This window comes from Ovis canadensis, chromosome 3, assembly GCF_042477335.2.
Source record: "Ovis canadensis isolate MfBH-ARS-UI-01 breed Bighorn chromosome 3, ARS-UI_OviCan_v2, whole genome shotgun sequence".
In the NCBI taxonomy this organism is placed as follows: Eukaryota; Metazoa; Chordata; class Mammalia; order Artiodactyla; family Bovidae; genus Ovis; species Ovis canadensis.
This window is the reverse complement of record NC_091247.1, coordinates 140,457,876-140,484,392: the sequence shown is the minus strand read 5'-3', so window position 1 is coordinate 140,484,392 and position 26,517 is coordinate 140,457,876. Positions and strand designations below refer to the sequence as shown.

General features: G+C 43.3%; 1 protein-coding gene across 3 annotated transcripts in view; it reads left to right on the top strand.

Moving 5' to 3' along the window:
- The window catches only part of SLC4A8 (solute carrier family 4 member 8), an 80,931-nt gene that overhangs the window by 43,235 nt on the left and 11,179 nt on the right, over nt 1–26,517 (top strand). The window contains exons 12-21 of one of the 3 annotated variants that reach the window (XM_069584352.1): nt 493–667; nt 1,266–1,399; nt 2,479–2,724; nt 9,274–9,379; nt 9,986–10,147; nt 17,108–17,221; nt 19,937–20,098; nt 20,998–21,249; nt 23,927–23,995; nt 25,236–25,409. In XM_069584352.1, coding sequence (XP_069440453.1) covers nt 493–667; nt 1,266–1,399; nt 2,479–2,724; nt 9,274–9,379; nt 9,986–10,147; nt 17,108–17,221; nt 19,937–20,098; nt 20,998–21,249; nt 23,927–23,995; nt 25,236–25,409 — 1,594 coding nt within the window. Of the gene's footprint in view, nt 1–492; nt 668–1,265; nt 1,400–2,478; nt 2,725–9,273; nt 9,380–9,985; nt 10,152–17,107; nt 17,222–19,936; nt 20,099–20,997; nt 21,250–23,926; nt 23,996–25,235; nt 25,410–26,517 lie in introns of those variants that run through there. The other 2 variants (XM_069584354.1, XM_069584355.1) reach the window with 2 other exon arrangements.

Genomic DNA, 26,517 nt, shown 5'->3' with positions numbered 1-26,517 from the left:
TCTAGGTTGGTCATAACTTTCCTTCCAAGGAGTAAGCGTCTTTTAATTTCATGGCTGCAGTCACCATCGGCAGTGATTTTGGATGGGGGCTTTTCATCTAGAAAACAGATAATAAAACTAACAGATTTAATACCATGATAGTTTTGTTCATTGCTTCCTAACAGCTCAGAATTTGAAGTTTGAAGCTAATACTTCATTTCATGTTAAATTTTGGGAACTTTTTATTGAATGGGTGTTATGCATAGCAAATTAATTATTTTTATGCTTGGGATAATCATTCAAATTCATGCCTTTGATTGTAAATAGAATCCATGTTGGAACATGGCCAGAATCCATGCTGGCCCCAGAGAGATCTCTTGTGCTTGGGGTCAAACTGAAGCCAATTTTTAACCTCCATACAGAGCGCATTGGAAGTGCTTTCGAATGTGCTCTGATGACTTGCTTTCGTGGGAGAGGGACTGCATTAGACACCTGTCTGCCGTGTTTCTGCAGGCTTTTTGGGGGCTTGGTGCTGGACATCAAGCGGAAGGCCCCCTGGTACTGGAGTGACTACCGGGATGCCCTCAGCTTACAGTGCTTGGCCTCCTTTCTGTTCCTGTACTGTGCCTGCATGTCGCCTGTCATCACCTTTGGGGGATTGCTTGGAGAAGCCACCGAGGGGCGCATAGTAAGAACTTTTGCCACTTCTAATGGTCCCAAATGAGAGTAAAAATATTATGAAGGCAGCCAAGTCTACTGGGAGGAAAATTCCCTGGGCATGGACTGAAGAGATTGGTTTCTTCCTGCTGAATTACATAGTCTCCTGACTTCACGCCAATGAGCCACACCGCTCTCCTTTAGAACAGACCCTTTTCTGCCTGCATATCAGTTTAGGTAGCCGATTGCCCTGTTGTATTCCCCATTGCTCCAGGGATAGAAAATTATATATTGATGTCGTCTGAAAATAAGATTTAAGGTGACTCTGTATGACAACCCATAACGTGAATGGTATCATTGTGCTTTCTATGTATATTTATAAATAATGAATTGAGTTGTGCATAGTAGACTTGTTAAGAAGTCATATGTAGATAGATTTGGGGACCTAAATTATTGAAGCAGTGTCCATTTACAAGAGGATTACACTATGTACATATCACTCTTGCTGAGACAAAATACAAACAAGTGGCTTGTCAGGTGCATTGGAGAGCTAAGTTAAGAATGTATATAACCCTGTGTCACTCATTTCAGATGGGCTGTGGACTCTGATGATTTTTTTCCCTCTGTAGAGTGCGATTGAATCCTTGTTTGGAGCCTCCATGACTGGGATCGCCTATTCCTTGTTTGCCGGCCAGGCTCTTACCATCCTGGGAAGTACTGGGCCAGTGCTTGTGTTTGAAAAGATTTTGTTCAAATTCTGCAAGTAAGATATTTGGTTTTCTGAAAACCCTATCTGGATTTTGCTATTAGGTTTGAATGTTAGGGTCCTACTAGAGTGTCAGCAGGCAAAAGCGTCCTGTGGTCTGTCACCCTGCCCCCAGGTAGGACCATACCTAAAATAGTAGATCTCCTGGCCCTGAGAGCTTTATTAATGTCCCTCAACTTTTGACTTTTTTGACTTTTTATCTTTAAAAGCACTTTCCCTAGCTAATCCAAACTCCTAATGAGAGTTTCCTAATGAAAACTCAATTTCCATTTCCAGTCAATTTTTCTTGTAAAAAATTTAATTTTTTAATTGTGTGGATTTTTAAAAATTTTAAATTGGAGTGTAGCTGAATTACAATATTGTGTTAGTTTCAGTTGTAAGCAAAGTGATTCAGTTATGCATAGACCTATATTCATTCTTTTTCAGGTTCTTTTCTTATATAGGTTATCATGGAATATTGAGTAGAGTTCCCTGTGCTATATAGTAGGTCCTTGTTGGTTATCTGTTATCTGTATATATAGTAATGTGTGTATGTGCATCCCAAACTCCTGATTTATTTCTCCCTCTTCATGATTCCCCTTAGGTAGCCATAAGTTTGTTTTTGATATCTCTAAGTCTGTTCCAGTCAATTTTTAATTTGAGTTAATACTCCCCCTTTATATTCTGATTGTTGGTGGGGAGTCAGCAACGCCCTCATTTTCCAGTAAATCTTTCTTTCATTGTGTATTAGAAGTAGCATGTGGAGCAAGGACCAGCTCTTCCTCCTCAACTGTCGGGAGAGGATCTTAACCACATCGGGCAGGAATGGCAGAAGTGGGCAGTGGACAGTTTGCTCCTCCTCCACTGTCCCTGTCCTTGCTGTGGGAAATACTACCTGTAAAGCAAATCTTTGTCACAATGGTCCCAAGACAGCCTTCAGGAGTAAAGTGCAGTCAGAATCAGGGACAAATTAGCTTGCAGTACTGGAACTGACAATAGCAGATGAATTAACCACACTTCTGCCCCTTGCCTGTAATGCAGTGGGTCAGAATGTAACGCCATACACTGATTTTTGATGAACTTCGGTCTTGTTTCAGAGACTACGCTCTTTCATACCTCTCCCTGCGAGCTTGTATTGGACTGTGGACTGCCTTCCTGTGTATTGTCCTTGTGGCAACTGATGCCAGTTCCCTCGTCTGCTACATTACTCGCTTCACTGAAGAAGCGTTTGCCTCCCTGATTTGCATTATTTTCATCTATGAAGCAATAGAGAAGCTGATTCACCTGGCAGAGACCTACCCCATCCACATGCACAGCCAGCTGGACCACCTTAGCCTGTATTAGTGAGTATGCTTCTGCTTCTTTTATTTTTAAAAAACTAAAGTGAAGGGCCTGAGGATAATGGCTGAGGTAGCATGCCATGCGGGACTTGTAGCTTCTGTTAAGGAAGTGTGTTGGCCCTCTGGGAAACAGAGCTTGGACATGAATGTGGAGACCTGGGGGTCTGCCAGAGGAGAACAGTCAAAAGTGATGATGGGGGGACTTCCCTGGTGGACCATTGGTAAAAACTCCACCTTCCAAAGTGCAGGGTGTGGGTTCAATCCCTGGCCAGGGAGCTAAGATCCCACATGCCTCACAGCCAAAAATCCAAAACATAAAAGAGAAGAATATTGTAATAAATTCAACAAAGATTTTTAAAATTACCCACATAAAATTTTTTTAAGACAATGATGGGGAAGATAGATTAAGAGTAAGAATCAGAGAGGACTTGAGAAATGCTTTCCAGAGTATGTCTTTTGGGTCCAGGCACTGAGACAAAAATAGACTGCAAGTGTAGCAAGGAGAATTCAAGTTAGTTGTTGGGAAGACCTTCTTTTTGCAAAAACTTGTGAGGCTTTGGACCACATCACATTCTCTGTGAGTATATATAGGCTACTCTTAGGAATCATTAGGTAGAAAATATTAATAATTCCTTATAGATCCATAGGTATCTTACTCTGTATCCAAAAGGTCTAGAAATCTACTTTGTTGTTCAGTTGCCAAATTGTGTCCAACTCTTTGCAGCACCATGGACTGCAGCATGCCAGGCTCCCATGTCCTCCACTATCTCCCAGAATTTGCTCAAATTCATGTCCACTGAGGCAGTGACGCTACCTAACAGTCTCATCCTCTGTTGTACCTTTTCCTCCTGCCTTCAGTCTTTCTGAACATCAGGGTCTTTTCCAATGAGTCAGCTCTTCACATCAGATGGCCAAAATATTGGAGCTTCAGTATCAGCATCAGTCCTTCTAATGAATATTCAGGACTGATTTCCTTTAGGATTGACTGGTTTCATCTCCTTACTGTCCAAGGGACTCTTAAGAGTCTTCTCCAGCACCACAATTTAAAGCATCAATTCTTCAGTGCTCAGTCTTCTTTAAGGTCCAACTCTCATGTCTGTACATGACTACTGGAAAAACCATAACTTTGACTATACGGACCTTTGTCAGCAAAATGGTGTCTTTGCTTTTTAATATACTGTCTAGGTTTGTTATAGCTTTCCTCCAAGGAGCAAGCATTTTTTAATTTCATGGCTGCAGTCACCATCTGCAGTGATCTTGGAACCCAAGAAAATAAAATCTGTCACTGCTTCCACTTTTTCCCTATTTGCCATGAAATGGTGGGGCTGGATCTTCATTTTTGAATGTTGAGTTTAAAGCCAGCTTTTCCACGTTCATCAAGAAGCTCTTTAGTTCCTCTTCACCTTTTGCCATTAGAGTGGTATCATATGCATATATGAAGTTGTTAATATTTCTCCTGGCAGTCTTGATTCCAGCTTATGATTCATCCAGCCCAGCATTTCGCATGATGTACTCTGCATAGAAGTTAAATAAGCAGGGTCACATATAGCTTTGATGTACTCCTTTCCCAACTGGGAACCAGTTAGTTGTTCCATAATAAGGTTCTAACTGTTGCTTCTTGACTCACAGTTTACTCAGGAGACGGGTAAGGTGGTCTGCTATTCCCATCTCTTTAAGAATTTTCCACAGTTTGTCATGATCCACATAGTCAAGGGCTTTCACATAGTCAGTGAAGCAAGTAGATGCTTTTCTGGAATTTCTTTGCTTTCTCCACGATTCAGTAAACGTTGGCAGTTTGATCTCTGGTTCCTCTGCCTTTTCTAAACCCAGCTTTTCTCAGCTCATGTACTGTTGAAGCCTAACTTGAAGGATTTTTGAGCATAACTTTACTAACTTGCAAAATGAGGGCAATTGTCCAGTAGTTTGAACTGGACACTTTCTTTGGCCCTGCCCTTCTTTGGGACTGGGATTAAAACTGACCTTTTCCAGTCCTGTGGCCACTGCTGGGTTTTCCAAATTTCCTGACACATTGAGTGCAGTACTTTAACAGCATCATCTTTTAGGATTTGAAATAACTCAACTGGAGTTTCATCACTCTACTAGCTTTCTTTGTAGTAATGCTTCCTAAGGCCCACTTGACTTCACACTCCAGGATGTCTGGTTCTACGTGAGTGCCCATACCATCATTGTTATCCTGGTCGTTAAGACCTTTTTTTAATATGGTTCTGTGTTTTCTTGCTACCTCTTCTTAATCTCTTTTGCTTCTGTTAGGTCCTTACTTTTTCTGTCCATTATCGTGCACATTCTTGCGTGAAATATTCCCTTGATATCTCCAGTTTTCTTGAAGAGATCTCTAGTCTTTCCACTGTAGTATTTTCCTCTCTTTTTTTGTACTGCTTAAGAAGGCTTCTTATCTCTCCTTGCTATTCTCTGGAATTCTGCATTCAGTTGGATATATCGTTACCTTTCTCCCTTGCTTTTTCCTTCTCTTCTTTCCTCAGCTATTTGTAAAGCCTCCTCACACAACCACTTTGCCTTCTTGCATTCCTCTTTAGGATGGTTTTGGTCACTGCCTCCTGTACAGTGTTAAAAACCTCTGTCCTTGGTTCTTCAGGCACTCTGTCTACCAGATCTAATCCCTTGAATCTATTTATCATCTCCACTGTATAATCATAAGGGATTTGATTCAGATCATACCTGAATGGCCTAGTATTTTTCCCTACTTTTTTCAATATAAGACTGAATTTTACAATAAGAAACTAATGATCTGAGCCACATTCAGCTCCACGTCTTGTTTTTACTGACTGTATAGAGCTTCTCTATCTTACGCTGCAAGGAATATAATCATTCTGATTTCAGTATTGACCATCTGGTGATGTCCGTGTGTTGAGTCACCTCTATGTTGTTGGAAAGAGGGTGTTTGCTATGTCCAGTGTGTTCTCTTGACATAGCTCTGTTAGCCTTCGCCCTGTTTCATTTTGTGCTCCAAGGCCAAACTTGCCTGTAACTCCAGATATCTCTTGACTTTCTCCTTTTGTATTCCAATCCCCTATGATGAAAAGGACACTCCAGTATTCTTGCCACGAGAACCCCATGAGCAGTATGAAAAGGCAAAAAGATATGACACTGGAAAATGAGCCCCCCAGCTCAGAAGGTGTCCAATATGCTACTGGAGAAGAGTAGATGGCATTTGCTAATAACTCCAGATAAAATGATGCAGCTGGGCCAAAGCAAAAACAACACTCAGTTGTGGATATGTCTGATGGTGAAAGTAAAGTCTGATGCTATAAAGAACAATATTGTATAGGGACCCGGAACATTAAGTCCATGAATCAAGGCAAATTGGATGTGTGGTTAAGCAGGAGATGGCAAGAGTGAACATCGCTATCTTAGAATCAGTGAGCTAAAATGGACAGGAATGAGTGAATTAATTCAGATGACCATTATATCTACTACTCTGGGTAAGAATCCCTTAGAAGAAATGGAGTAGCCGTCATAGTCAGTGAAAGAGTATGAAATGCAATACTTGGGTGCAAACTCAAAAATGACAGAATGACCTTGGTTCATTTCCAGGGCAGGCCATTCAGCATCATAGTGATCCAAGCCTATGCACCAAACAATAATGCTGAAGAAAAAGTGGAGTGATTCTCTGAAGACCTTCATGACTTTCTAGAACTAACACACACACACACAAAATCTACTTACTTACCTAGATTTCAACTTTTTTTTTCACTTATTCAATATAGTTTGGCTAAGTTGAAAAAAAGACAGTTGCACTGTGTCTTCATCCTTCTAGGAGAGTCTGGTCCTGTAAACATTTCTTCTTGGGAATCGTGTTCTCTGAATTATGACTAAAGAGAATTCTCCCTATCCTTTAGCTTTGTACATCAAGTTCCCTCCGTTCGAGTTGTACCATTCTGATGTGGAAGGTCTGGTTGTGAAGTGAACAATATCTGAAACTGCCTGAGCAGAAGGCACACTGTGTGGAGATGCCTGCCAGCCAGCCTCAATATGCTTTTCTAGATTCTACTATCCCTTATTCACACTTTAAAAATAACTCCTTAAATATGTATTAGAATTTAAAAATTATTTTATTACGAAGTAATCACCGTCAGGGAATATAATCTTTGAAACCTAGTGGATTTCTGATTGGCGTTGGAGGAAGGTTCATTCTTTGACCTTTTTTAATCATTCATTTATTCATTTAACAAATATTCACTGAGCACCTACTATGTGCCCAGCACTGTTTAGAGCCTGGAAACATAGCAGGGAACATGACAGACAAAAGTTCTACCCTCATGAATTTATGTCCAAATGGGAGAAGACAGACAAAAGTGACCAGCTCTGAACTGTGTAGGCTTTGGCCTTGGATACTGAAATTCTTTGTTAACAAAGCTCAAGACAGTATTTTCTTTAAAAACTAATTTTGTTTCTTTTTGGCTGTCTGGGTCTTCGTTGCCGCTCCGGCTTTCTCCAGTTGCGGAGGCCTGGGGTCACTCGGGATGTGGTGTGCAGGCTTCCCATTGTGGCGGCTTCCCTGGTGGAGCAGAGGCTCCGGTCCGAGCGGGCATTAGTAGTTGCAGCACACAGGCTTGGTAGTGGTTCCTGGGCTCTAGAGCATAGGGTCGATGGTTGTGGTGCACAGGCTTAGTGGCGCCTTGGCGTGTGGGATCTTCCTGGATGAGGGACTGAACTGGTGTCTCCTACATTTGCAGGCAATTCTTTACCACTGAGTCACCAGGGAAGCGCCAAGATGGTATTTTTTTAACATTTCAGTTGCATTCCACTGTTGATTCATATTGCAGGCAGATTCTTTACATCTGAACCACCAGGGAAGCCCTTTATAAAGCTGCTACTGCTAAGTCACTTCAGTCGTGTCCAACTCTGTGCGACCCCATAGACAGCAGCCCACCAGGTTACCCTGTCCCTGGGATTCTCCAGGCAAGAACACTGGAGTGGGTTGCCATTTCCTTCTCCAATGCACGAAAGTGAAAAGTGAAAGTAAAGTCGCTCAGTCGTGTCCGACCCTCAGCGATCCCGTGGACTGCAGCCTTCCAGGCTCCTCCGTCCATGAGATTTTCCAGGCAAGAGTACTGGAGTGGGTTGCCATTGCCTTCTCCATTTATAAAGCTAGAACTCCCCAGTTCTTTAAGTGATTTTATGGTAATAGGTGTGTAACTGATTTTTTAAATAGAGTTAATTTTTTGAGAGCAAATTTTAAGATAACAGCAGAATTGAGCACAAAGTACAGACAGTTCTCGTATACCTCCTGGCCCCCACCGTGCAGTCTCCCCCACTATCAGCATCCATCACCAGAGTGACATGTTTGTTGCAGTCAATGACACATCATGATCACCCATAATCCGGAGTTTACATTAGGGTTCACTCTTGGAATCGTATATTCTGTGGGTTTCGACACACGTATAGTGACATATCTGCCGTTACAGCATCCTACTGAATAGTTTCTCTGCGCTAAGAACCCTCTGTGCCCTGCCTGTTCATCCCGCCTCCTCACCCCAACCTCTGGCAACCACTGATCTTCTTACTCCATAGTTTTGCCTTTCCTGCTGTGTCATATAGTTGTAATCATACAGCACGTAGGCTTTTCGGATTGGCTTTATTCACTTCATACTATGCGCTTAAATGTCTTCTTTGTCTTCTTGTGGCTTGGTGGCTCGTTTCATTTTAGCACTAACAGTCGATTGTCTGGAGGTACTACTGTACATACATTCACCCTCTGAGGAACATTTCTGTTGTTTCCAAGTTTGGAACTGATCTTTTTAATACGTAAATATAGTACTTTATGGCTTTCTCTGTCTTTGTTTTGTTGATTTCCTTCTATTGTTATTACCTATTGAGATCTTTTTGAATTTGAATCCTGTCACGCTGCATCCTTAGAAGGCATGCTTGGCAGAATCAGAGGTGAAACCAAGTTGCTGGGAACGGCCAAGTCAGTTGAGTATACTGGGAGCCAGTACAGGCGTGAAGCATGCTGGGACTGAGAAGCAACATGGTGGCCAGTGGGACAGGTCTGGTCTGCTCTGGTTTGGATGCAAGATGAGGCCGGGGAGCTGGGGAATGACCAGGAGAGTGGATATTACCAGGGAGAATGTTGTGGTTTCCATCATGATTCCAGGAGGCTCTGATTTTAAAGCGAGAATGCGATAGGGATTTAAGGTACAAAATATTTAAGCTTGGGGAGGCTATTGGGAGCTGAATGGGGTATCTGGTCCTCCTTGCTATGTAGAATGAATTTTGTAGGAAGAGCCCAAGAGATAGAAACTAAGCAAGGGAATTACCACATCAGATGCCTAACTTGTCAGCACAATATCTGAAGACCCACATGCTGATATGAGCCCAATTTTAGTAATGACTGACTGAAAAATCAGGGTATAGTTGGGTCTCAATGAATAGGACCAACCTCAAGGATCTGAAGCGGGCAAAGGAGAAATAGCATGGGCTTTGGCAATGCCTTTGGCCCTGTCATGGCTCAGAATATTTACTTGAATACTTGGCTGCTTCTCTCAGGAATGTTTCTTCTTTTCCCCTCAGCTGCAGGTGTACCCTCCCAGAGAACCCAAACAATCACACTTTGCAGTACTGGAAGGACCACAGCATCGTGGCAGCAGAAGTCCCCTGGGCCAATCTGACTGTTAGCGTAAGTCTGGGCGCTGCCAGGCAGCTCAGCCTTCTGACCTCTGGCTTACAGGGTCCTTCTAGGCAGAAGTGGGGAGCCCTTCAGTAAACTCTGGCGTTGATAGAAATAAAGCTTTTTGGTTTTGTTTTTTTAGAGCACAATTCTTAACTGACTTTCCTTTCCCTTCAGAATTCTCTTGTACACAAAGGGAAAGGAAGATGACCTTGTACCTCTTTCCCACACATGTCCTGCCCAGTGACCCTACAATGAGGATGTGTGGGAATGAAATCAGGGAGGATCAGGGGACAGATCCAGGTTTTGTGGGGGCTCGAAGAACATTCAAGTTTGGAAGTCCTCTGTAATAAAAACAGTGCAATAGCTGGGGCCATCCCAGAACCTTGTGTTTGCTCAGGACAGTTCTGATTTCATTTACAAAAGTGTCTTAGTTAGGACCATAAGCAGTCACCCAAAATGCAAACAAGAGCCCACAGCTGCACGGAGGGCAGGTGGAGGCTCCAGGCAGCCTGCATGTCCCAGCAACCCTGGGATGACAGTGACAGTCAGGAGGCAGCCGCTGTTTCCCCCCTCGTGCCTGCCTTTCATCACCCAGAATGTCTATTCCTCCAGGAGTGCCAGGAGATGCACGGAGAGTTCTCAGGTTCCGCCTGTGGCCACCACGGACCCTATACTCCTGACGTGCTCTTTTGGTCCTGCATTCTCTTCTTCACCACCTTCATCCTTTCCAGCACCTTGAAGACGTTCAAGACGAGTCGCTATTTCCCGACCAGAGTAGGTAGCACACTCTTGCATTTCTTTTGTGTTAGACTTCTAATCTCACAGACCCGTTCTCAGCCTCCATGCTGCTTGTGATACACTGACAGGTGCAGAGCTCCAAAAGACCTGATTCAGGAGGCCGTGGCCTTCTCTTCTTCCTGTGTCCAACAGCCTCTTTGATAGATGTGTGGTGTAGGTCGAGGGGTTAATACCTAAGAATTTTTGATTGAAAAGTGTCCGGTGAGTTTAAGGGGGTCGTCGTGTTCAATTACATCTCATTTCCAGAATGCTGGGGTATGTCGCAAGCAGTAGCTGGAACTGGCACCTAAAGACAGTACGTTGGGATGATTGCCTGGGATGTGTAGGGGACCCCAGAGTCTCCTCTTGGGGATGACGAGTAATAGCTTGTGGAATCACTGGGCACATTGACTGCAGCAGCCAAAACGCTCCTGACTTGGTTTGCATGATGGTTTGAAGCCTCAACTGCCTCTCCCTGATGCAGACGGCATTGTTGTTCCATGACTGGTTTGGGCGGGGTGGAATTAGAGGCCAAACATAGAGGGACTAAAGGTATCTTTGCTTTGAGGAGGAGCTAAGATCAGGAGGAAATGGTGGTTTTTCTGTGTGTGAGGCTTTTATCAGTCAGATATGCAAAGCAGGATGTGTGAATGAGTGGGGGTATCAGTTGATGAGACATTTTCTGTGTATACATTCAAGACAACAACACATTCTTAGATGACAGTCAGTCTACACAGTGGTTAAGGGAAGCTGCATGGAGGGCAGGTGGAGGCTGCAGTTCTAAATAAGTTGTTGTTTCTAAATAAGTTGTTTAAATAAATAATTTCTAAATAAGTTGTTGTTTCCGGTCTGGATATAAAATGAACAGGTGGCAGTTGTGTACTGACTACTTGCTACTTAAGCCTGGCTTAAGTGAAATAGGGGATGCAAAAGAAGCTTAAAATGTTGTCTCTGTAACAGATACACGTACTACTATATATAAAATAGATAAACAAGGACCTGCTGTATAGCACAGGGAACTCTACTCAGTGTCTTGTAATTAACGTATAATGGAAAAGAACCTGAAGAATAATATATATATGAAATGGAATCACTTTTTTGTACACCTGAAACACTGTGAATCAAGTATACTTCGATTAAAAAATAATAAACTGTAAAACATGTGAATTATATCTCAGTAAAGTTACTAGAGATCTCTTCAAGAAAATTAGAGATACCAAGGGAACATTTCATGCAAAGATGGGCTCGATAAAGGACAGAAATGGTATGGACCTAACAGAAGCAGAAGATATTAAGAAGAGGTGGCAAGAATACATGGAAGAGCTGGACAAAAAAGATCTTCACGACCCAGATAATCATGATGATGCGATCACTGATCTAGAGCTAGACATCTTGGAATGTGAAGTCAAGTGGGCCTTAGAAAGCATCACTATGAACAAAGCTAGTGGAGGTGATGGAATTCCAGTTGAGCTTTTTCAAATCCTAAAAGATGATGCTGTGAAAGTGCTGCACTCAATATGCCAGCAAATTTGGAAAACTCAGCAGCGGCCACAGGACCGGAAAAGGTCATTTTTCATTCCAATTCCAAAGAAAGGCAATGCAAAAGAATGCTCAAACTACCGCACAATTGCAGTCATCTCACACGCTAGTAAAGTAATGCTCAAAATTCTCCAAGCCAGGCTTCAGCAATACGTGAACCGTGAACTCCCTGATGTTCAAGCTGGTTTTAGAAAAGGCAGAGGAACCAGATATCAAATTGCCAACATTCGCTGGATCATGGAAAAAAGCAAGAGAGTTCCAGAAAAACATCTATTTCTGCTTTATTGACTATGCCAAAGCCTTTGACTCTGTGGATCACAATAAACTGTGGAAAATTCTGAAAGAGATGGGAATACCAGACCACCTGACCTGCCTCTTGAGAAATCTGTATGCAGGTCAGGAAACAACAGTTAGAACTGGACCTGGAACAACAGACTGGTTCCAAATAGGAAAAAGAGTATGTCAAGGCTATATATTGTCACCCTGCTTATTTAACTTCTATGCAGAGTACATCATGAGAAACGCTGGACTGGAAGAAGCACAAGCTGGAATCAAGATTGCTGGGAGAAATATCAATAACCTCAGATATGCAGATGACCCCACCCTTATGGCAGAAAGTGAAGAGGAGCTAAAAAGCCTCTTGATGAAAGTGAAAGAGGAGAGCAAAAAAGTTGGCTTAAAGCTCAACATTCAGAAAACGAAGATCATGGCATCCGGTCCCATCACTTCATGGGAAATAGATGGGGAAACAGTGGAAACAGTGTCAGACTTTATCTTTTTGGGCTCCAAAATCACTGCAGATGGTGACTGCAGCCATGAAATTAAAAGACGCTTACTCCTTGGAAGGAAAGTTATGACCAACCTAGATAGTATATTCAAAAGCAGAGACTTTTTTTTTTTGCCAACAAATGTCCGTCTAGTCAAGGCTATGGTTTTTCCTGTGGTCACGTATGGATGTGAGAGTTGGACTGTGAAGAAAGCTGAGTGCCAAAGAATTGATGCTTTTGAACTGTGGTGTTGGAGAAGACTCTTGAGAGTCTCTTGGACTGCAAGGATATCCAACCAGTCCATTCTAAAGGAGATCAAGCCTGGGATTTCTTTGGAAGGAATGATGCTAAAGCTGAAGCTCCAGTACTTTGGCCACCTCATGCAAAGAGTTGACTCATTGGAAAAGACTCTGATGCTGGGAGGGATTGTGGGCAGGAGGAGAAGAGGACGACAGAGGATGAGATGGCTGCATGGCATCACGGACTCGATGGACATGAGTCTGAGTGAACTCCGGGAGTTGGTGATGGACAGGGAGGCCTGGCGTGCTGCGATTCATGGGGTCACACAGAGTCGGACATGACTGAGCGACTGAACTGAACTGAAAGTTACTATATAATTTAAAAATAGACATGTCTGTGTCTCCTTTGCTGCTCTGCAAGTAGGATCATCAGTACCACCTTTCTAGAGTCCATAGGTATGCATTAATATATGATATTTCTCTTTCTGTTTCCGATTTCACTCTGTAATAAGCTCTAGGTTCATCCACCTTTTTAGAACTGACTCAAATGCATTCCTGTTTATAGCTGGGTAATATTCTATTGTGTATATGTACCACAACTTCCTTATATACTCATCTGTTGATGGACGTCTAGGTTGCTTCCATGTCCTACCTACTGTAAATCGTGCTGCAATGAACACTGGGGTACATGTGTCTTTTTCAATTATTGTTTCCTCAGGGTATATGCCCGGGATTGCTGGGTCATCAGCTAAGCTCAGTCGCTCAGTAGTGTCAGACTCTTCGCCACCCCATAGACTGCAGCATGACAGGCTTCCCTGTTCATCAACTCCTGATGGACACAAACTCATGTCCATCAAGTCCGTGATGCCATCCAACCATCTCATCCTCTGTCATCCTCTTCTCCTGCCTTCAATCTTTCCTAGCATCAGAGTCTTTTCCAATGAGTCAGTTCTTTGCATCAGGTGGCCAAAGTATTGGAATTTCAGCTTCAGCATCAGTCCTTCCAATGAATATTCAGGACTGATTTTACTTTAGGATGGACTGGTTGGATCTCCTTGCTGTCCCAGGGATTCTCAAAGAGTCTTCTCCAACACCACAGTTCAAGAGTATCCGTTCTTCAGCGCTCAACTTTCTTTATAGTCCAACTCTCACATCCGTACATGAGTACTAGAAAAACCATAGCTTTGACTAGAAGGACCTTTGTTGGCAAAGTAATATCTCTGCTTTTTAATATGCTGTCTAGGTTGGTCATAGCTTTTTCTGCCAAGGAACAAGCATCTTTTAATTTTATGGCTGCAGTCACTATCTGCAGTGATTTTGGAACCCCCCAAAATAAAGTTTCTCACTGTTTCCATTGTTGCCCCATCTATTTGCAACTGGATGCCATGATCTTTGTGTTTTGAATGTTGAATTTTAAGCCAGCTTTTTCCACTTTCCTCTTTCACTTTCATCAGGCTCTTTAGTTCTGCTTCACTTTCTGCCATAAGGGTGGTGTCATATGCATATCTGAGGTTACTGATACTTCCCCCGGCAATCTTGATTCCAGCTTATGCTTCTTCAAGCCCGGCATTTTGCATGATGTGCTCTGCGTAGAAGTTAAATAAGCAGGGTGACAATATACAGCCTTGACGTACTCCTTTCCCAGTTTGGAACCAGTCTGTTGTTCCATGTTTGGTTCTAACTGTTGCTTCTTGACCTGCATACCGATTTCTCAGGAGGCAGGTCAGGTGGACTGGTAATCCCATCTCTTGAAGAGTTTTCCACAGTTTGTTGTGAGCTACACCGTCAAAAGCTTTGGCATAATCAATAAAGCAGAAGTAGATATTTTTCTGGAACTCTCTTGCTTTTTCAATGATCTAACAGATGTTGGCAATTTGATCTCTGGTTCCTCTGCCTTTTCTAAAACCAGCTTGAACATCTGGAAGTTCATGGTTCATGTGCTGTTGAAGCCTGGCTTGGAGAATTTTGAGCATTACTTTGCTAGTGTGTGAGATGAGTGCAAGTGTGCGGTAGTTTGAACATTCTTTGGCATTGCCTTTCTTTGGGATTGGGATGAAAACTCATTTTTTCAGTCCTGCGGCCACTGCCGAGTTTTTCAAATTTACTGGCATATTGAGTGCAACACTTTAACAGCATCATCATTTAGGATTTAAAATAGCTCAGCTGGAATTCCATCACCTCCACTAGCTTTGTTCATAGTGATGCTTCCTAAGGCCCACTTGATTTTACATTCCAGGATGTCTGGCTCTAGGTGAGTGATCACACCATCATGGTTATCTGGGTCATTAAGATCTCTTTTGTATAGTTCTTCTGTGTATTGTTGCCATCTCTTCTTAATATTGTCTGCTTCTGTTAAGTCCATAACATTTCTGTCCTTTATTGTGTCCATCTTTGCATGAAATGTTCCCTTGGTATCTCTAATTTTCTTGAGATCTCTAGTCTTTCTCATTCTATTATTCTCTTCTATTTTTTTGCATTGTTCACTTGGGAAGGCTTTCTTATTTCTCCTTGCTATTCTTTGGAACTCTGCATTCAAATGGGTATATCTTTTCTTTTCTCCTTTAGCTTCTCATATGGTAGTTTTATTCCTACTTGCAGGGCGGCAAAGGCAACACAGACATGAAGAACAGACTTTTGAACATAGTGGTGAAGGAGAAGGTGGGATGATGTGAGAGAATAGCCTGAAACATACTCATTGCCGTATGTAAAACAGATAGTAGAAGTTTGCTGAGTGATGCAGGGAACTCAAAGCCGGTGCTCTGTGACAGTCTAAAGGAGTGGGATGGGGAGGGAGGTGGGATGGGAGTTTGAGAGGGAGGGGACATATGTGTACCTATGGCTGATTTGTGTTGATGTATGGCAGAAACCTTCCAATGCTGTGAAGTAATTATCCTCTAATTTGTGTGTGTGTGTGTGTGTGTGTGTGTGTATATATATATATATATATATATATATATATATATATAGAGAGAGAGAGAGAGAGAGAGAGAGAGAGAGAGAGAGTCCCTGTCATCAATAGGAAGGGAAAACCCATGAAACAACCAGGCCCATAGGAGATAGCAGTCATTAGATGGATGCCATCCTGGGATATAAGTGCCACAGGAGTTCAGAGAAGAGAAGGACCCTGGGCCCCAGGATGGGCTTCTTGGTAGGGCAGCTACATGTTCAGAGAATTTATGTAACATTCAGAGGAGAACTAAAAAAACCAGGGAAGGGGAGCTAGAAACCTCAGGTTTCAAAAGAAAGCAAAGCCAGGTTAAGGTATCAGTGATGTTACATGTGGCCATGTATGTCTGGCCAGATGTTATATCTGGCTCAGTCTTGTTGGAAGCTCAGTTAAGGTGGGCATACAGTGGGCACTAGACACTGAGGGGGACTGTGTTTTATTAAAGCTACAAAACTATAAAATCGGTTAGTCAGTCCACTTAGGGGCAAAATGGTGCTGAGGGGGCTTTGGAGAAAAGAAATGTAGGAAAGGCACACAGGAAGTACTAGGGTGGAGGGTGGTGACCGTGAGAGACGATTAAGTGGAAACTGTGATACTTGAGTGGCTGTAAAGGAAGAGCTGCCCATGGAGGCACCTGGAGGAAAAGCCGCTGAGGCAAAGGGATGAGCAAGTGCAAAGGCCCTGAGGTGGGAGAGTCTGGCGTGAGTAAGAAACAGCAAGGAGGGCTGTGTGGCTGGGACAGGCAGAGTGAGCTGGGGAGCATTAGGACCTGGGTCAGAGCAGTAGTGATATCAGATGTGTGTGGGCCCCACTGGCCAAGGAGGTCTCTGGGCTTTTTAGCTCCGTGAAATGAAGAGGCATTTCAGGGTTTTGGTAGAAGGGTGACATGATCTGACTTGTGTTTTGAATGCTCATTCCAGCAGCTTTACATAAGGACAGAGGCAGGGTTAGGAGTCTGCTGCCAGCTACAGAGACAAGAGCTGCTGGTGCCTCTGATATGGTTGGGAGCTATGGGGTGGTGAGAAGGGGTCAGACTGTGGGCATGAGCTAAAAGCAGAGCCACCGGGACTTGCGTATGGATTTGATGCTGGGGCTGAGAGCAAAGACGAGTTGGTGCTGCTGCGAGGTCTGGGTACAGCTGGATCTTGTTGGTCCCAGGAAATCTTATCCCAGGTTCTCAGAGATAGTCCCTAAATGCTGGGCCCAGAATCTCTAAACAGAACTCAGAGTTTGGAGTGGGTCCCAGGAGAATTTGTCAGAGGATTCATTCTCCCTTATGATACCCATACTTTGGTGGTATTAATTTGGGCATGTTAACATAGTCCTATTGTTTAAATATGCTTGTATTAATTGACCAATAAAATTAAATCATTCTTCTGAGCACGTTTAAGCATTTTACAATACCTGAGCCTTTCCTATTGTGTTTAATCCACTGTAACACATCTCCGATCCTTTTTCCTGCCAGGTCCGCTCCATGGTGAGTGACTTTGCCGTTTTCCTCACTATCTTCACAATGGTGATTATTGATTTTTTGATTGGAGTCCCATCACCCAAGCTTCAGGTTCCCAGTGTGTTCAAGGTAAACAGATCTTAGGGTACTTGGTGCCATTATGTAGTTCATAGAATCTGATCCCGAGTTATTTCAGGGGCCTCTCCTTATCCTAATCATGTGTTTTGTGGTCCTCTAAATCTGAGTCGTGCTGCTCACACCATACCATGCAGAAAAGCAAACTCTTCAGGCTTGACTGAGTTCAAATCAGAAAAGTCAGAAAACCTAATGTTGTTTAATGAATGAAAAGCCTTATTTATTTTCTTAATGCCATTTATTGTCTTTAAAATGTGAAGATTTATAACAATGAAATGTGGGAACTTGCCTGGTGTTCCAGTGGCTAGAACTCCATACTCCCAATTCAGGGAGCTGGGTTCGATCCCTGGTCAGGGAACTAGATCCCACATGGCTCAACCAAGAGTTTCCATGCCACAGCTATTAATAAGATTCAGTGCAGCCAAATAAATAATTTAAAAAATAAAACAATGGAATATTTATAGTTATATAAACATATACCAAAGACTGTGGGAATGTGGGTCTCTGGAACAAGTTCTGGTTCACAGCACTTCATTGAGCATCAGCTGGCTTAGGAAATCAGGAAGGGTGAAAAGGCTCTTTGTAGGCCTCAGTCCTGCTCCTCAAGTATCTTGCCCCATGAGGAGGTGAGGCGGTGGAGGAGCTTCACCCTCATTCTAGGGCTCCCACCAGAGTAATTGTGACCTCTCTTCAACCCTAATTCATTGCTTGTATATCTGTCTATAATCAATACTGTTGATCCAAAAATCTATACAAAAAGTAAAACAGATGATCTAAACATGGGGACTCGAATCTGTTTCAGTCTGGGGGTACCTACTGAGGAAACTGAGAAGGTAGAACAGCTGAGCTCAGTTCCACAGATCCCCACAGGGTGGGGAGAAGAGGAAACCTGGGTGTCCTTGGGGACTGGAGAGGAGCCAGGAGAGGAGGGAATGGGGGGAGGCTGGGAGGAGGAGGGAGCCGGGAGCGCAGGCCCGCGGTAACTTGTAAACACCTGGCATAGTCAGCCTTCGTCTTCCCTTTCTCTCTCCCTGAAGCAGGCCTGGTGAAAAATATCTTTTTCTGTATTGCTTGAAAACATTTTATTTCATTTTGTTAAATTCAACTGAAATTCCACCCAGTTAGAAATTGATGGGCTAAAAAAATCCTCTTTGAAAGTATATACCTCCTAGAATATATATCATACTCACCCTGTGTGAATGAGTGCAGTCAGCTTTTTCTCTAATAGCTGGCTGAGGTCGACAAGGCAGGAGGAATGGATTTTGTGTAAAAATAAGTAATCTCGGAGCATTAAGCAGTTCTTGGAAAGGTTTCCTGATGGGTAGGCTTCAGATAGTCAGAAGGCACTGCATTTCTGGGACATCTGGGAAGAAGGCCTCTGGAAGATGGGAGAGACGTCAGAGAAAATGGGGGAATGTCAAAGGCAGTGCTGCTCATTGGCAGGCCTCCCTTTCAGGAAGCAGAGAGAACATTTTCTTCTTTTTTCTCTTCCCTATTACACCACATGACCCCCAGTGACCAAGACCCAGTCTGAAGGCTAGTACTATTATTGATGGGTTAATGTCAGTTAGGGATTAATAAGTTTTTGTGTTGACCTAGCAATTTAAGAACCATTTAGAACATTATTACTAAGGAAACACAGATTCTATAAACTTTCAGAACCTAACTTGGTGACATTATTGAAGAGTCTTTGAATCCTAGAATGATAACCAATGTGGAACCAAATACTTTGGATTTAAGTATTTGCTTTGTTCATGAGTTTGGGGCCAGTTTGTATCCCTGGCCTTTTATCTTCCATCCCTACTTGCCAATCAAAGTGAACTTTTCTTCCCCAGAATACCCTGGCATTTTTTTTTTTAGATTTAGAAGAGTTTAGTTAGAAGAGCTGGACATGACTGAGCGACTTCCCTTTCAATTTTCACTTTCATGCATTGGAGAAGGAAATGGCAACCTACTCCAGTGTTCTTGCCTGGAGAATCCCAGGGACGGGGGAGCCTGGTGGGCTGCGTCTATGGGTTCGCACAGAGTCGGACACAACTGAAGTGACTTAGCAGCAGCAGCAACAGTTAGTTTGTAAGATTTATGAACAGTGGTCTTACAGGGTCACTGAAGAGGATCCCAGATCATGCGAGTCCCCAGATTCAGTGTTTTGGGCTCCTCTCTCAGGTCTCTAGGACCTGGACCTTGTTTCATTGCTGGTGGGAGGCGGGTCTTGGACCAGGCCCCTGAGATTCCACGTAACTGACTCAGTTGCCTTAATTTGTGCTGTAAACATACGTGATATGACTTCTGGTGGGGAGAGTAGTGAGGAGGATAATCAAAGTTATTTATATTGTCTTTCAAAGTTATAAATTCTTCTTTAAACAACAGATTTTGTTATTAGTTAGCATATTTTATCTGGGTCGATGTGGAGATAAAGTCACTTTTTCTGTACACAGGAGTTTGGAGAGCCAGGGAAGGAAGTGAAGGATTAGTGAATATTCCATAAGAAATTGACAATTGAGGACTGACTCTTTCAAAGGGGATTTGGAACAAGGTCATAGATTTTCTAAGGAATTGCTGTGTTTCATGCCTTTTTTTTTTTTTTTTGAGAATTTTCATTCAAGAATAAAAAGAAGTGTGGTTGTTGTGATTCAGTTTGATCTGTTTTGCCCTAATGACTACAGTTAACTTAAAATACAAAAATAAAACCTTGCTTTTTCCCTTTAGCCAACAAGGGATGACCGAGGGTGGATTATTAGTCCCATTGGCCCCAATCCCTGGTGGACTGTGATTGCTGCAGTTATCCCAGCACTGCTCTGCACTATCTTAATATTCATGGACCAGCAGATCACAGCCGTCATCATTAACAGGAAGGAACACAAACTCAAGGTAAGAAAAATTTCTGACCTAGAATAATGGCATAATAATAATGGCAACCTATTACATCTTTAAAAAATTTTAGGGAAAACCCATTTAGACCAGGAACTGTAGAACCTGGGTGAAAGCAGTTATGGAAGGAGCTCATAGAGAGTTTCCAGGGGTTTCTGATTCCTTCATTAATGACAGAGATTGGTTTGGAGATGAAACTAGAGTAGAGCATGTTTGTACAGTGTGAAGGAAGCTTGGACTCTATTATTCTTCTCTCAGACCTATAGGGCAGGTTGGTGGGCAGAGTTCTTGGTGGTCCCTATATGGTCACGTGCTCTGGTCCAGGGTTATCTTCCTGAGGTTCAGGTTAGGGCTTGGACCACTGTTTCCTGGAGACAACTGTTCTCCCATCGGTGTCCATTAGTGAGGTTTCCAGACTGAACTTTGAGCCCAAGAATCCTAGGAGGTAGGGTTGGTGCCAATATATTGATTAGTGAGAGGCTTCATGACTTGTCTCTATTCCTTCATTCCCTAGTGTAGGCAACATCCATATTTGGCAAGGAATGGGGAATGTTTATAGGAACCTTTTTATTGCCAACTCCTGTAGGGTCGACCCTCTAGAATGGTCAAGATGTGTCTTTGGCTACTCTGCTGAGAAAGGATGAATCTTTGAATATGTGATACTCAGGGTGAGATCTGGGGACACTTGGATAAAAACTGGATATTGGCATGTGTAGGACACGCTAAGGTTTCTCTTTCTTCTCTGTTCCCTCCAAACCAGGAGGGGCTGCAAGACTCTTCTGGAATCCCTGGACCCCTTCCTTATCCTTCCTGCTTTGGGCCTGAGACTCTTAGCTCACTGTCCTATGTCCCACTACAGCCAGCCCACTGATGGTGATGGAGACTCTGTTTCCCCACAGAAAGGATGTGGCTACCACCTGGACCTGCTGATGGTGGCCATCATGCTGGGTGTCTGCTCCATCATGGGCCTGCCCTGGTTTGTGGCTGCAACTGTCCTATCCATCACACACGTGAATAGCCTCAAACTGGAATCTGAGTGCTCTGCCCCTGGAGAACAGCCCAAATTCTTGGGCATCCGAGAACAGAGAGTGACAGGCCTTATGATCTTTGTGCTGATGGGCTGCTCAGTCTTCATGACAGCTGTATTAAAGGTACAACCATTCATTCGCTCACTAGGTAAATATTAAGTGCCTGATGTGTGCTGGGAATGCAGTGGTATGATAAATAGAAACACATACAAATACCTGCCCTGAGGAGTTTATTCTGAGGGGAGCAAGACAGATAAGATGTAGTTAAGGAAGTTAGTTAAGAAAATAAACAGGGTAGTTATAGAATGTAATATGTGATCAAAGGAAATATACAGTGTTGTATGGTTTTATAGAGAATTAAAGGGATGTGTTTTGTTAGTGTGGTCAGAGGAGGCCTCTCTAAGGAAACGGTGTTTAAGATGAGATGGAGCCAGCCCTGCCATGAGTGGTGGGAGAGGACATGGGGGAAAGGAGAAAAGCAGTCTAGACAAGTCCTGAAGTGGGGAATAATGGTACATGTTCTAGGAGCTACCAGAGCTGTGTGGCTCAGGGATGTAAAGCAGAAGCACTGTGAGATGAGATTGAAGAGGGCAAGGGCAAAGCATGTAGGGCTTGTTAACGCTGGTAAAGGTAGTCTTCAAAGGGTTTTAACAGTAGAGGGACATTATCCATTCAGTCTTTTTTTTAAAAGATCTCTCTGGCTTATATCTAGAGAATATTTAAGTTTGAGGAAAAATAGAGGTAGAGAGACTGGTGAGTCTATTACAGATGAGAGAGGATGGTGGTTGGATAAGGAAGTTGGTAGTAAGGAATGCATAAAAGGCATAACTTCTGTATATCTTGGAGGAGATCAGGTCTTGCTGGTTGATTGGATATGGAATGGGAGAATAGAAACATAAAAATGACTGCTAGGTTTTTGGCTTGACCATCTGGTTGCATAGAGATGGCATTTAAGGCGGAGAAGACTGTATGAAGGAGGAAGTGATTTTGTAAGGGATGGGCTGTGATCAGATTTGAGTGAGATGTCTGGTAGGCATCTGAGTGGAGAGGCTAGGGGGGGTTACTAAACTACAAATATAAATGTTGGGAGTCAGCAACACATAGGTGGTAGTGAAAGCCAGGGGCATAGATGAGCTCACTCGGGGGAAGGGTAGCTATAAAAAAGGAGGAGTGGAGAGAAGAGCAGAGTCCATGGAGGTCCAGTATGTAGAAGGTGGGTAGAGGAGGAGACAGCAACTGAGACTCAGAGGGGCTGCCAGAGCGGGAGGGGGAGAACCGGGAGCGTATGATGTCAGGGAATTCAAGCGAGGGCAATGATTGATTGGAAACTGTCTGGAAAAATGAGGACCAAGCCAAGATCATTGGGTTTAGTAACGTGGAAGCCTAATGAGACTTTCCAAGAGTAGATTCATTGGAACAATACAGTAGAAGCCTAGGGATGGGGACCCGAAGCGTGTATAGGTGATGAGGAAGTAAAGAGAGTGTGGGCAGACAACTCTATCAAGAAGTTTTTTCTGTTGAAGTAGAAGAGCGAAATGGGCAGTACTGGTATGAGACATGGGGTGAAAATAGGATTTTTGGAAAGATAGAAGCTACTTTGAACATGAGGAAAAAATGTTTTTGTGGGTGAAAGGCCTGCCTGTGGGAAAAACAGGATAAAAAAGAAAGTTCAAGCCCCAGCCATTGTGGAGCACTTACTTATCTCCCTTGCCTCCTTCTCCCACTTTTTAGTGACTTGTCAACCACTTCAGCCTGCAATGCAGATGCTGCTTAAGGGTGCAAATTGTCAGAGGTGGGACAGGATTCTGAACCCTCCTCCTGCCCCCTTACCTTCCACTTGATCTTGCCCCTTCTCCTCATGCCCCACGCCCCCACCTCTGATCTGGGTGCCATCTGGAGGAGCCCAAAGGTGTCTGCTCTTTGGAACGTAACCATGAGTCACTGTGGTGGGCATTGCCTGGCGCTCCTAGAACAGTCTCAGGAGGATTCTCTTAGGAAATCATTCAGTAGTTCTAACAAGATTAGCACCAAACTGATATGTCTGCTCACTCTAGAGCCAGAACAATGTAAAATCCAATGGGAATTTTCTAGTTCAAAGAAGAATTATGTTTAGAAATGTTCTTTAGCCCCAGCATAAAAGCAAGTTGAGTGTAGTCTTTGCAGTGACATTTTCCTTGCCTTAATTCCATGGGCCTCATTACCTCACAAAGCTGCTCTGAAAATTACCTAGATTGGTATAATGTGGGAAGTGTGCGTGTGTATTCAAGTGTAATAGAATCATGTTGCCATTTCTCCCTAAATTATTCTTTATCTGACAAGATACCTCCCTACCCCTGCCCTCAAGTCTCTGATTAATAAAAAGCAAATGCTTTTAGCCTATATTAAAATACACCAAATCCTTGAGGAGATGATTATGTGATTACAAAAGATTTAAAAGATTTCAGTTCTGTAAAAGAGATGGGTGAGTGTGTGTGTGTACATGTGTGTGTGTGTGTGCCTGCCTGCCCATTTCCCTGGAGGAGGAAGAACCAGATGGGGAGAAGATGTGAGACCTATGATTTAACCAGGACCAGATTACACTTACATGTAATCATTTCATTTCAGAACAAAATGATTCGTATCATTGTCAGCTTATGTTTTCGCTTCTGCTTCTTAATCATGTAAAAACAGCAGAAACGAATGCAGCATTTCTACAGTGATTTTGAGTTTGCTTCCCTTCTTGGAGGTTTGGCAGTTTATATAATCTTGAGTGTGCTATGATACCACATTGAATTTCTGGTCTCTGCCCTTTCATCTTCAGTTTATCCCGATGCCGGTCCTGTATGGAGTCTTCCTCTACATGGGAGTGTCTTCCCTGCAAGGAATTCAGGTACTATGGGGTTCAGCCAGGCAGCGTCTTCCCTCTGTGAGCTCACCTTCCTGACCAGGGAGAGCAGCTTCCCTTGGGAACCAGAAGTCAGTTCTTGAGGAACTATTTCCTAGTCTTGCTGCTTAAGCTCTTTTAGACATTCCCTTGGACACTGGACAAAATACAGTCGTGTTGGCATGAGGGCACAGAGACTTCCAGGGTGGCCTGACTCAGCGCCATGGTTCCAGTCCTTCATCAGTTTTATTCGGCAGTCATCAGACATGTGTTAAACACTAGGTGTTTTGTCAGATGCTAGTAAACTTAGATCTGGAAGGTTGGTCAGAAGCCAGACGGGCTTCTACACATGCATATGTGCACGTCAAGTTGCCTCAGTCGTGTCCTGCTCTTTGCGACCCTGTGGACCATAGCCCTCCAGGCTCCTCTGTCCATGGGATTTTCCAGACAAGAATACTGGAGTGAGTTGCCATGGATGCCACTAGTTTTGGTGCCAGGCTAAAATGTGTGTGGGGGGAGGTGTAACTGGGGGTACATTGGTGAAGAGATTGGGAAGTCAAGGGAACTGCCCCAGGGAAGCAGGTATTACTTCTTGTCACACATTGTCTTTCCCTGTCTATCAGCTCATTCCTCTGAGTCCTTTGAATTGAGAAAATCAGGAGCTAACTTGTGTTAGCTCATTTTATCATAGATAAAATGATAATTTAGCTACTTCTTCTATTGGTGGCTGGTTCCTCTTTGTCTTTTTGGATGTCCAGTAATCACTTTTAAACACTGAGTTCTTTGGGCAGGTTATTTAATCTCTCAAGAGTCTCTGTTTTCCTTTTCATAATATAAGGATATTTTCTATATCCAGAATGTTGTGAGGTTTCATATTATCTTTTTACTTTAAATAGTTCGTGAAAAGCTCCAAACTCCTCCAAGAACAAATAGATTTGGGCTTTTAAGCAGAAGAATGCCATTGGCCTATTTTGTTTTCAGTACTCCCCAAGAAAGAGCTCTCTCAGGAGCTGCAGTATGGGTAGAAGAAAGTTGAACTGAAAATGAGAAGAGAGAGGTTTAAATGTGATGCTGTCCCTTACCAACCTTGGCCAAATGACCTGTTCTCTTTGAGACTCAGTTTCTACTTCTGTCAGGTAGAGATGGTATTAGCTACCTTTCACAGCCTATGGTATATCAGACATGAATGGGCCCAACAAGCCCCAGGAAAACCACCGGAAGATAAGTGCTGACCCCCCTTTTCCAGTTCTTTGATCGCCTGAAGCTCTTTGGGATGCCCGCGAAGCACCAGCCGGACTTCATCTACCTCCGGCACGTGCCGCTGCGCAAGGTGCACCTTTTCACCCTCATCCAGCTGACCTGCCTCGTGCTGCTCTGGGCCATCAAGGCGTCTCCAGCTGCCATTGTCTTTCCCATGATGGTGAGTGTTAAAAGGCATTGTTCTTTATTTTTAAAAAGAGTGATAAAATAGACGTAATGTAAGGCTTAGCATCTTCACTATGGTAACTGTGCAATTCAGTGGCATTAAGTACACTCACCTTGTTGTGCAGCCATCACCACCATCTTTCTCCAGAACCTTCTTCATCTTGCAAAACTTGAAATTCTGTACCTGTGACCCAATAACTCCCCTCAGTCCCTGGCAACCACCATTCTAATTTCTGTCTCTATGAATTTGACTCCTCTCAGGACCTCATGTGAGTGGAATCACAGTATTTGTCCTTTTGTGACTGGTTTGCTTCACTTAGCATGTCTTCAAGGTTGGTCCATGTTGCGTCAGGGTGGGTGTTTTGGAGAATATCCATCCTAATCGGTGTGAGTTAGTATCTCGTTGTGGTTTTGATTTGGTTTTAATGTCTGCAGTGATACGTTATGTTGAGCATCTTTTCACGTGTTTATTGGCCATTGGTATATCTTCTTTGGAGAAGTGTCTGTTCAAGTCCTCTGCCCATTCTGAGATAAGGTGGTTTGTTTTTGTGTTGTTGAGTTTCAGGAGTGCTTTCTGTATTCTGGATATTAGTCCTTCATTGATGGTGAGTTCCTGCTTGTTTGGCTGGTCTTCACAGACCAAGCATGTGGGGGACCTTGGGCTGTGGATGCACATGTGTAGTAGTTTGCCATGTTTTCTTTCAAGACTGTCCATCTGCCTTTCTGCCTCTCTGTATTTCTATTTATTAATATTTCTCTGTCTTTCTTGAATCTGATATGGAGAGAGGACTCTTCATGTTTGTGATAATTTGTGTATTATCTGAAAGCAGTATCGTTCCAGTTTAGAATTCATTGCAATCAGAAGTGTCTATAGTGATGAAAATGCACTGTTTCAAGTCACTGGGAGAGAGGAAGAGGTGTCTAGTACTGATAAGTGACTGGGACACGCCTGCCTCCTTTCAAACTGAAGCAAGAGCTTTGGAAAGGAGACCAGGAAAGCTGAACTGTGTGGTGCAACAGGTGACAATCTGTTTCCTAAAACCAGGGTGATGATGGAATACCTGCCACCCGACCACCTCACTGTTTCATCTTGTCCCCTTGAT